The sequence below is a fragment of the Solea senegalensis genome, linkage group LG1 (assembly GCF_019176455.1).
Source record: "Solea senegalensis isolate Sse05_10M linkage group LG1, IFAPA_SoseM_1, whole genome shotgun sequence".
Classification (NCBI taxonomy): domain Eukaryota; kingdom Metazoa; phylum Chordata; class Actinopteri; order Pleuronectiformes; family Soleidae; genus Solea; species Solea senegalensis.
The window spans coordinates 1,155,450-1,167,853 of NC_058021.1; the positions used below are offsets into that span (position 1 = coordinate 1,155,450).

Below are 12,404 nucleotides of genomic sequence, written 5' to 3' on the forward strand. Positions count from 1 at the left end.
TTTCGACGACATACTAAAGTATTGCCATGAAGTACATATAAGACATGGATGTAGCCAATTTTTCCAGTTGGCCACCAGGGGGCAACTCCACTTGTTTTTAAATCAGTTAATATTTTCCTGAGGAGTTAATGATCTCAATCAATAGCTTCATGTCTGCTTCAATAGAACATGAACTTTTTTTTTCATTGAACCTTGTTCCCACTTTCTAAGGAAAATATATGGAAAATGTAAATTTCCATGTTCATGAACTGAACTCGCATGAAACACATTTTTCTAAGAGAAGCAAAAGTGTGTTGCTGTGTGAAAATAAGTGGGTCACAGATGTTTGTGTAAAAAAAGCATTCTTTTACTCTAAAGAACACACTTTCCAGTGTGAAGTCTCTGGTATGGTAACTGCTTGTAGCCATCATTGTCATGACAACAGTGTCTGTCTTCTCAGGGGTTAGTGCACATTTGAGCTTTTGTGAACACAGCAAAACGAAAATATGATACCTACTACATTAAATATGGGTTTTCTCCTATAGAAGAGAGACAAATACACAGTGTGTGCAATGAGTGCCGACATATGAAATAAGGCAGTGTGTATTACTGCAATATTTTTGTAAACTTGAATGCTTCAAAAAATGTGTTGCATAATGAAAGGATGTTGGTGCCAAGGCTGGATCATTTGAGAGCCAGTGGGATAAAAGTCACGACTGAGCCACAGGGTGGCGGCAAAGACCTGATTCTGTTCATAGTAGTGAGAGAGAAGAAGAAAATGTTGCCTGGATATCGTTTTCAATTGGTGGACAAACTGTCACTATGAACTTAGACTAAATGCTATGAGATATGGCAGAAGACAGTAGCTGCGTAAATTCAGATTAATACCTGATGTGACAGATTAATATGTGCATTAGCATTTTCACCTTTTTGGCGACAGAGAATTCTGACTATGAAACTCCTTTCCAGTCATGTCTGCATGCAACCTCAGCAACAACATGACACATATCTGAGACAGGTATCCATGACAACCAAATATTCTAGCAACCTCAGATGTTACCCTGTCCTTAAAGGCTAAGAGAACTGTGAGCACATGACTGAAATGGCACATGACTCGAAACTACAATCCTAACACTGCAGACTGTGTTATAATGTTATCACTGTATGTCATTTGATCCTAACCATATCATGTCCTCATTCACTCACTCACTCACTCACTCATATTCTACATGAGAGTCATGGGTGGCATTGATGCCAATCCCACCTGACATAGGGTGAAAGGCGGGGAATAAATACAGCTATTTATTTCAGGTTTATATTTATTTATTTTCTCTGTTCCGGTGAAATGCATTCTGGGAGACACGGCTTTCCCAAGGTTTTGTGTTTGCACCATGAGTTACGAGTGTTCATGCAGTTAATGACTCTCTGGGTATTCACTGGAAGTGGTGTCTTGTGCAACGCTGTGACTGTCAAAATAAAAGTTCTACTGAGTGTCCTCTTGTCATTACTGCTTACTGCAACTCAAGCGTGCCCGAATGAATTCCAAGCATTTACTCGCATATTTATGGAAAATCCAGGCATTATTATATCGGGTTTTGATTATTGGCAGATAAACCGATACTGATATGAACCGATATCATAATAATAGGCTAATATCGGGCCGATATATACATCAGTATTGTCTGGAACAATCATAATGCTTCTTACCAAACTCATGGTGAAGTTCCTCACTGAGTGGTAGAAACAACATGTCCATTCTGCCTACCTCATTGATGGCCAGCTGCTCCCCTCCCCCTCCTCCTGGGTGTCCAAAACGATGTCCAGAACTGCGAAAGTCTTCATACAGCAGATCGTCTTCACTTCCCAGCTCGTCTCCGAGCGCTGCCTTCTCTGATGCTCCATCAGGAATGACCACCGCTGGGACAGGAGGACAGGGAGAGACAAGCACAGGAGATAAATATTAGAAACCATTATTTACCCTGAAACGGTGACTGTGGTCTGACGACTGCTGTAAATCTATAAACAAACATTGTGAGTACCAGTGTAAAGGACACAAAAACTTAATATGACTTGTTGTTGCTTGGTATGTAAAGTATATGCCCATCACTGCTACTTACATACAAGATTAGATTAGATTAGATTGTACTTTATTGATCCCACAACGGGGAAATTCACTTGTGCATTTTACAAAGGACAGAACAGAATGGCTTGGTTACATAAAGAAACAAATATTAAAATAAAATAAAATAAAATAAAATAAAATATGCAATTTACATCAATTAACACTATGCATTTAGATATGTAGAGGTAAGTAAATACTGTAAAAGAAATATGGATTATATTTACAAAAGTGACTTATGCTACTGTTTATTGGTAGTTGAACACAGTTGATTATTGTACAGTCTGACTTACACCTTTCTTTGCAGCAGTCTGTGGCTGAAGGAGTTGCTTAAGACTCCCACAGTGTCGTGTCCATCGAGGAGGTGGGTGAGACAACATCCTCCTCCTCTCACCCACCTCCTCGATGGAGTCCAGAGAACAGTGCAGGACTGAGCCAGCTCTTCTGACCACTTTGTTAAGTCTCTTCCTGTCCCTCTCTGAGCTTCCACAGCACCAGCAGACCACCACATTAAAGACACTAGATGCCACAGAGTCATAGAAGGTCCTCAGTAGTGCCCTGCACACACCAAAGGACCTCACTGGCCCCTCTTGTACAGGGCATCAGTGTTATGAGTAAAGCCAAGTTCCCCGACCGGGAATCGAACCCGGGCTGTGGCGGTGAGAGCGCCGAATCCTAACCACTAGACCACCAGGGAGCTGGTGGTTTAACTCTACGACCATAGCTGCCATTTTCCTTAGATTCTGTCAACCTGGATGTGACATCAAGGCAAAATGGTGACAGTGTGATACAACAAATATCATAATGAGTTCTTTTTTTGTTTGTTCATACACTCGGATTGAAAAGTTTTAATTTGACCACAGACACAAAATACACTCATTACTTATTGTAACGTAACTTAAACTTCACATAACTTTACTTAAAAACTTATAAACAGCATTGGCATATTCAAAACTAAAATTGTTTCCTATATACAGAGTTTACTGGGTAACAATTCACTAACAACTCATTTTATATATTGGAACTATTTTGTTTTGATATTTTTTTCTTTTAGGGAAAACACTGATGCTGCAACAAGTCAAGAAAATATTCAAGAAGTACTAGAAGACAGTTACCTGGCCCAAAAACAACAGCCCAGTCTGACCCGATCTATTCACTGTAATTATGAGCCCAAGTCCAATTTACAAGCGTCAGTGAACGCATCACCGCTGCCAGTCACAGAGGAGACGAGAGAGCACAGGTGATGTTCTGACAACACAGCCGTGACGTTTGAGGGCCAACAGTCCACACCACATTTAGAATTCCATTGTTTTAGCTTGTTATTATCTGATTAAGACACATTTACTTTCTTAAAAATCTATCTTTGCAGTGTATATAAAGAACTGCTACCACAGTGTCACCCTACCAGTGATCTTTATGGAGATCGTTCCCATCACTGCGTACATGAACACAACATGTGAACCGACAACAGTGTTTTTGATGTCGTCTTATGTTTTATTTTATGTTGCTTGTGGTGGAAATGAAATAAAAACTGACAGATTCTTGAAAATGATTCAAATATCAAAGATATTCAACCAGCAGCCTGTGTGATGTGTCTTTGTTTTCCTCATATTCCACAAACATCCTCTGAAGTGTCTCATCTCACTGCTTTTAGCTACCTGAGGTAAGAAGCTAAAAATACACTCGTTGTCACACCTCATCATAGGCGTCACCCTGAGCCACTGCACCGACAGCTGTTGCCACTGTCTCCGTGGCGACAAATCACCACGGAGACAGGGAGAGACAGACGCAGTGAGAGAACACAAAGACTCAGCTATTAAAGAACAGACAATAAAATGGAGGTGGAAGGAAGAGGTGTATTTAAAGCGAGGAGGGCAGATAACAGCATCTGCTTAAATGTAGCACAACAACATTACTTCACTGTCACTGCCATCATTAGAGCTGTGGACAATGCAGCTTCTGCCCTCACGGGGGCGCTGTAGGACATGATCATCATGTGTGATGCTGTGGCCATTTTCTAATGATCAGAAGCTTCCCACTTCAATCTCCTAAGACTGAGTGTCCTTAAGCAAGAAACCTAACCAGGAGCTGATTCTTTGCCGAGTTATCAGTGTGTTCATGTGTTCATGTGTTCACACACTGATGTGTTGTAAGAACCATATGGAGGAGAAATCTGGCAGCTACATCCATGAGTGAGGGCTCAGAACAGCAACAGTGACCTCAGCCTATGTCACTGTATATTACATTAATACTAATATTTAAGGTTGCAATGTTTTGTTTTGAAAGAGTGAAAATGACGTTTAAATATACAGCAGGCAGGATTTTGTGTGTGTGTTTTTGAGCAATATTTCATTTATTACTTTTTAGAATAATATATATGTATAATAATCCACCTTTATCCTCCACATGAGGGTTGCTGGTGCCAATCCTGCATAGGGCAAAAGGCCAGGTCAGGTATAATAATATATAATATAAAGTCACATTTTTAGTTTCTCGCTATCCCACAACAGATAAGACATGATCTAACATTGCTTATCACTAAAAATAAAGAAGAAGAAGAAAATAAGAACAATTGTCTCGCTGTAAACAAGATCACAGGAGAAAACAGAACAAGATAAAACACTGGGATGTCCTATAATAAAATATACAAATGTATAATATAGTGATCTCAGAGAGGACAACACTGCTCCTCCTCCTGTCTCCAGCCTCACAACTACATCTATAGTCACAGGAGGCTTGGACCAATCACAGGACAGCTCAGAGAGAGAGAGAGAGCTCCTACTGGGTTCACTTGTTCAGTTTACAGGTCTCACAGGTTCATTGTTGCTCAAGCACTGGCAACAACTACCTTAACATACAGGTTTTCTGCACAGATCTGTAGATGGAGGATCTCCAACACAAACTTCAAAATAAAAGCACGTTATTTATTCACACATTGAGAATCTCTGCACTTGGTCGTCGGCTGAGCTTATCGCATGCGCACAATAACGCACACAGTCATTCTGATTCTACGGACTTTGTCAGGACTGTGACTGAAGTTTGTTTTTTTTGAGCCACAGAATTGTTTTGATGAGTTTGAGAATAACTGACACTGATTTAATGATCTCATTCTTATTAAATATATTCTTAGACCCTCTCATGTGTTTGTCCTTTGTTGTTCTTCTGTCACACACTGAGAATCATATCCATCAGTGTCACCTTTTGAATAAAAACAGCTTCAATGACACCAAGTCACTCCCAGCACAAAGCAACAGCTAAATCACATTGTTTCCTGTTCTTCTTTGTCTTCACTAGTTACTCTGTCCTTGAGCCAGAATGTGTGTTACACTCACTGAAGTGAGTTTGTGTGTTCTTGAATGGGTACCTTTGTAAGGACCCAACAACATATGAAGGCATTGAGTTTTGGTGGTTAAGGTGAGGTAGGGAATGTGTGCATTGTGTCTCTGAGCGTGTGCACTTGTGTGGACCTGCATGAGACTGAGACTCAGACAAAGCATGTTAGTGGGTGAGTTTGGACTGTAGCATTTAATCATCCTGAGTCTGTGGATGTGGGTTACCCACATTAGTGGATCAGACTTGGCTGCGTAGAGAACATTCAATACCCACTGGCACGTGTGTGTGTGTTTTGATGGCTGAGGAATTGAAGCGTAATGGTTCCATTTTCATTGGATGTGTATGTGAGCTGCAGCGCGTCACGTGTACCCAGCACACGAGTGGACGACCTCGTACCACTGAGTCTGTAAGAGCAGCAGTTAAATAGAACAGTGGCTTTACTTTGAAGTGACTTAGAAGAGCTGGGACAATATACGATACTTCATTCTATTTCAGACTATTCTACGCAATAAAAAACATAATTGCATTCATCTAAATTGAATGGGTTGTACATCGCATGGAGAAAAGCATGTCACCACTATTCATAATAAAAATAAATACAGTCAGGTCATGAATAGAGCAAAATAGTCATAATAAAATAATAATCTCTTCATATTAATATGATTGAAATGAAACTGGAAAATCCCCAAAAAACACTCTTTCTCAACATCTTTAAAAACTGTGATAAATCAACAATAAATAAACGGCGCTCACAATAAAATGAGTGCGATGAATTTTCATTATCAGGATAATCGTGAAGGGGAAAATTGTTGACTTTTCACAACTTGGAAAACAATAATTAAAAAAACCTGTTTTGACTAAAGTGATTTTCAGTTAATTTAGGGGTTTACGGCCAATTCAGCAAACACAATGACAGACATCACTGTTTGGCTCTGAAGATAATTGTTAGTTCTTGACCATACCATGTAAAGTGCAGTGAGATAATCAGCGCTATACAAATATAATTGAATTGAATGATAAATAAGTAATATACTATTATATACTTAAGTATAAAACTATTTAATACATATTAAATATGCTCCGCCAGCTTAAAGGATGGGAAGGAGGACCTCAAACATGACTATAATCATGTAATGATTATAATCCAATTATAAAAATCAATGACTTCTCATTTTACTCTTCTATAAGTGTAGGAATGAAATGGCATATCAAATTTTGGAATTGGGGAAATGATGTGGCACGAATGCAGTTTACTCCGACAGAGAGAAGAAACCTGAGCACCTGTGCACAGACACAGAACTGGTTGAATGAAATGTGTTGTGTTTTTACCTCGCGGGGACACAGGAGCAGATGTTCTACTGCTGCATCATCTACAGTAGCTATAAATTGCAGGAAGGGCTGCCTGTCTGTCTGTCTGTCTGTCTGTGTGTGTGTGTGTGTGTTACTAGCATATCTCTTGAACTGATGGTCCAATTGACTTCAAACTTGACAGGTGTCTTGCTGCAGGCACGAGTAAGTGCAGTGCACACACTGGCTTTCGCCACTCTCGCCACTCTACTGCAGCCACTCCCCCTCTCACTCACACAGCACTGTGAGTGAGACACGGCTCTCTGAAGCTGAGGCAGACAACGAACGCAGTGCCCCCAACCACAGACAGGGAGGCGTTACAGGTCTCTCCACACCTGAACCAGCAGATGCAACCATGTAGTTCAATTTTCCATATTTATTATATGCACCTTTTCTTCAACAACACTGGTGATTAGCATTTGTGTGGATCATAAGCTTCACATTTTATCATATTACTGTTGTTGGTTCAGCTGTCGCACAGCATGTAATCCCCCAGAAACCTGCACAAATTGTATTAAAAAAACAAAACAACTACAACTGCTGACTTTGTGGCGTTCACATTCATGTTGAGCCGTCTGGGCCACCGTACTTCTCAATCACTTACACACATTTCTCAGTGAACTGCAGCTCTTCTTAGAATAAAGCTCTCACCAATATTTACCGCAAGCGCTGAGTGTTTCACAACACTGAAAATGATCTTTATCCATTATTTTATTATTTATTTTATTTTGATGAGTATGTCACAAGCACAGCACCTCCTGTATTTCAAAGTAAAAGCACTACAGCATTTTAGTTCCCTTCAGGACCAATGAATGTATGGCTTCATACCAGACGTATGTAAAACAGCAGACTGGACACACTGAACAAGGTGTCCAAGACTATCAAACATCAAATTCAAAAAATAACAAACTTACTGATGTATATCAAAGAACCCTGTAAGCTGGGATGTAAAATCACTGCTTTTCTCTATGGACTTTTGTGTAGGGAGTGTAAGGTTTATAAAAGCATTTTTTTCCTTCAGAAATAAAAGTTGAATGGTTACATAAAGTGGCATACAACATATCATAGATTTAAACTGGCACAGATTTGATTCAGAACTGTGTTAGGCGTCTGTGTCTCTGCTGGCAGACGTGTTTTCAGTGTGTCTTAAGTGTCTGTGTCTCATTGCAGGAGACATGCACAGCTCAGTCATCAGTGATTGTGTACCACACACAATCACACTGGAAAAAGCCTGAACTAGCTCATTAATTCAAACCAGTGGCAGCTGCTGCTCTTTGAAACAGGGAAAGCTCATTTGAGGCCCAGTTATTTATACATAAATGCTGCAAATAACAACTACAACAAGGAAACGCGATCATTATGTGAAACTGAACTGCTATAACAGTGATTTTGTTTACAGTGTATGTACAAACAAAGATGAGCTATATAGCCGAGCAAATAACACACAATGACCAGCTATTTGTCTACAGACGTCCGTCAATCAAAAATCCATTCATCACGCAGAAGCCCAGCACACACACACACACACACACCCATCCACTTTCATGGAAGCCCAGCTTCCCTGGAAGTGACGATTTTGACGCGTTTGTCCAATCACAGTTGAGCTCGCTGCAGTGAAAAAAACCTTTTCAGTGCCATCCCATAGAGAACAGTTGAAGCTGAGCATCAAGTGATTTTAATGCGGAGGCTGCTACGGGAATATGGAAATCACGTAAAACGATCCGTCATCTGTGACAAACTGATTCTGAATGAAGTAGTGACGTGTTCAAATCGCGTTCTAGCACAACACAGTACATAAATAATGACATTTTAGAGGAAGCTGAGCTTCCCTCGCAGTCATAGAGCAATCACCACTGATTCAGAAACCTCTGGGAGTTCCATTTATTTCCCATCAAGCTTCTGTAACTTTAGTCTAAACTGTAGACTCAGACCACAGAAGGGTTTTCTCAAGAAAAAAACAAGACATTACACCTTTTTTCCTCTGTCAGCATTGCTGGTTTTTTTTTAGCTGTCTCTGTAGAAACCAGCTCGCCTCAGCTGATGAGCGAAACAAACGCACCACCTGTGTTCAGCCTGTGGTGAACCCACGCCAACTCACCCAACACACTACAGATGTTTTCAGACAGAGAATGTCCAGGAATTGGGTCAGGACATTTTTCAGAGATTGTTTTTACTGTTCATGTCGAATGCTGAGGGAGATCGTCTGGGTCAGACACGTCAACCCGAGAACACAGAGCTTTTTTACATTACTATGTTAAAATGGACAGTATATACAGAGGCTATTAGAATTAAATGTATTATATATATATAATATATATATTATATAGAATTAGAATGTGCAATATAGAGTTTCTTTAATCCTTTTTTTCAGCACAACCTAAGCAATCGCCAACGATATAAACACACCACACAAAAAGTACTACGATGTTTAAAAATGGATTGAATTTGCGAAAATTGGAAATACATCACAGTTCAAAGTTCACTCGAAAAAAGAAAAGAAAAACAGTCTATTCTGTGACTTCTGCACAAGTATTTTATATCGCCACTAAAAATGTGATATAAACACTTAAGAAGATGAAAAAAGCCTGAATATGTCGTCACCTATAAAAACACACCTCCAGGATGTCAAAATAAGGGGTTGTGTATTATTCCCACGGCAATTTACCATGGGTGCACCTGCGGCACAGATCTGTGCCACGTGAGCAGTGTTAACAAGAACAGGAGAACATCCAGAACATTCCGGTGAGAGGTGAGAGATTGGTGAGGTGAGGTCTGGGTTCATACACAATGCTGATTATCAGTTCCACACGACAGAGCTGTGTGTGTGTGTGTGTGTGTGTGTGTGTGAGAGAGAGCATGTACCTCATGACACTGCAGTATTTTAGTAATTGTAAACAAACATAAACATAAGATTGATCTAAACCATGAATCATACCATGATTTGATAGTTTTCTACCAATCCTACTGTGAACAGCTTTATAAATGTGTAGAATCAGGAAGATTGTGATTCTGGACACATAATTGATAGTTTGTTGAGGTTGACCACAGTAAACTGGCAGCGACACAGAGATTGGATCGATGTGCAGCTCAGACACCAGTTTATTTGTGCTTATCGATCTGAACCAAAACAAAAATGACACACACACACACACACACACACACACACACGTACACTTTTAGTGTAATCTTTGGTGCCTTTGTCGCAGTAATACATACTTAGAGGCAGCTGTTTGGTGCCTGGCTGAATGTTTATAGAGCTGTTCCTAGAAATTAAAGCTAGACTTTATTTAAATTGTGTAGAAGACCTCAACCAGGTCCTGATGTGTCCACCAAGAACTGGTGAGTGTTCATGCATAACAAGGCCCTGCTCAAAGAGGAAGTGAAATTCAAAGATAAAGATAATGATGAAAAAGAATAATCCAAACAGACAGAATAGGGCCCTAATTAATATGAGCCTTTCTTTCTGGCGTCTTATGTCTTTTAGATCATCTAACATGTAATATCAGTCCATAAGCAAATGTCATGAATGTTTTTATCATTATATATAATATTTAGTGTAAATCTAAATAAATATGATGATTATCAATGCAACAGCCTTTAAAACCAGGACATCACAGATACTTATCACAATATGACACTATCCAAAATGCAAAAACCACCTTATAGATATAATATCAATATTTACAGTCTGAACTGTTGTTATTATTATTACAGGAGTCAAAATAGAAAGTTTGAGCAATAATATGTGCCATAAAGGTAAGCTGTAACAATATGGTGAAGTGTATAATGGTTTATTTATTCTCATTCTCTCATATTCTCTTGCTTTGTTCTCCTGATGGGACAGAGACAGACACCAGTGCTCAGTCCAGCAGGAAACAGTCCTCAGTGTCTGAGCTACAGCAGGTAACGTTTATTAACTCAACGCTTCATACGCATCTGTCAATCACTAAGAACTCTGGATTTCTATCACATCATCCTCACTTGTTCCTCTGATTCCTCATTTCCGTCGCAGAGCAGTTCTTGACCGTACCTCGCTGCAGTCAGAGGGACAGTTCCTGTTCCTACTGTAGCATATTCACCACATACTGATGGGATTGCTCACTCCAGCTCGAGACCTGATGGCTTCTTCACCCCTGAAAATACCCCACCACCCTCCCTCTGCAGCGACCCTCCTTACTGTGCCTCTGTAAGAGAACACATTATCCCTCTGTGACTCACTCCTCCCTTCTGGGCCTCGCTTTCACTCACTCTGGGGCCTGTGTTCCATTTTAGAAACACCCCCATTACCTTTTGTAGTTCCACTTACTCAGATGACTCAACTGACATTTCAACAACAAAACAAATAACATGCACATATTATATGCACTATGAAAAGAGCTGTTTACTTCCTGTGTGGGCTGAACTTTGACCACGAATGCCACCACAACACCCAAAGGAGAGAAAGAAACTCTGGCAAAGGATCAGTGTGAACAATGATGGAGTCCTGGATGGAACATCTCAGCTGACCGACAGTCAGTGTTAGTGTGTTAGTCTTTGGCCAAATAACGAAACTAACGTAAAGAGAAGCAAACCAATACTTGTCCTTGATCCACTGCTGACTCATACAACCACACTTCAGATTCCTAAACTATAACATGTTTTTTACTGTGAAGCATCTATAGAGTTCATAAAGAAAAACTTTAAATTAAAAAATAATAATCCCATTTATTCAAACTTAACACAGGGTCTCTATTATTTATGATACTTTTTAAATTCAATGTTATCTGTTTACGTCAATGTTGTGCTACATTATTGCTAAATTACAAAAAGTTGTCCTTCACTTTTTAGGCACTTCTGAAGTTTGAACACTCATACTATATCTAAAATATACTAAGTAGAATAACGGTCGATTTCTAACCAGTTTAACTGTTTTTTTAACTGTTTCTAGAAAACATACAGTTGTAGTTGTATGAGCTGACAGAATTTAATCATTCTGTATATAATATTTATGGATGAGTGATGATGATGATGTGTGAGGTTATATCAGCATTAAGTCTGAAGCTTGTTTTTGTAGAAGTTAAAATAGTGACTCCTATCTAAAGTTAGACACTTTAAAAACACACACATAAATCTACATGTTACACAACACAGACGGTTGTTTATCTTAAAACCAAAGCTGCTTTTCTTCGTGGAACAGCGAGCTACACCAGCATGCTGTGTGTACCATGATGTGCCAACACTCTGATGTAATATCACCCAGCTCCCCCAGCTGTTCTGTGGGTGGAGCTCTAATTAACTCTCAACATCTGCTTATCAACAACGAACAAACTGATCATTGCTCGTGTGTTTTGTGCCAGCCTGCTCCTGAGAACAGTCCAGTTTAATGATAAGCCTGACAAATGATGAGTCCCAGGTTTCTGTGACTAGTAAATGATATAATTCACCAGCAGAGCACACACATAAACACAGAAGGGACGTGAGAGTCTCTCTAAGAAAATGAGATAATACTCATTCACCAATCTCTTATGTTTATGTTACTCTAAAGAATCTTCTTTTACTTCCTGAAACCTGAAAGGGAAACATCAGGTTTTTATAGTCAGTGCCAACTGCCCTAGAGTGTGTACGGACTTTAAGCCTCCAAATAAAG

The 12,404-nt window shown here is 39.6% G+C and overlaps 1 protein-coding gene and 1 non-coding gene across 3 annotated transcripts in view; both read right to left on the reverse strand.

Moving 5' to 3' along the window:
- Positions 1 to 1,291: 1,291 nt before the first annotated feature.
- Positions 1,292 to 12,404, reverse strand: part of LOC122779572 — a 57,293-nt gene continuing 46,180 nt past the window's right edge. For both annotated transcript variants that reach the window (XM_044042057.1, XM_044042065.1), the window contains one exon: positions 1,292 to 1,896. In XM_044042057.1, the coding sequence (XP_043897992.1) occupies positions 1,652 to 1,896 (245 nt within the window). In that variant the 3' untranslated portion in view covers positions 1,292 to 1,651. The remainder of the gene's footprint in view (positions 1,897 to 12,404) is intronic.
- Positions 2,724 to 2,795, reverse strand: trnae-cuc. The gene has a single exon. It is a non-coding gene; the product is annotated as a tRNA-Glu (tRNA).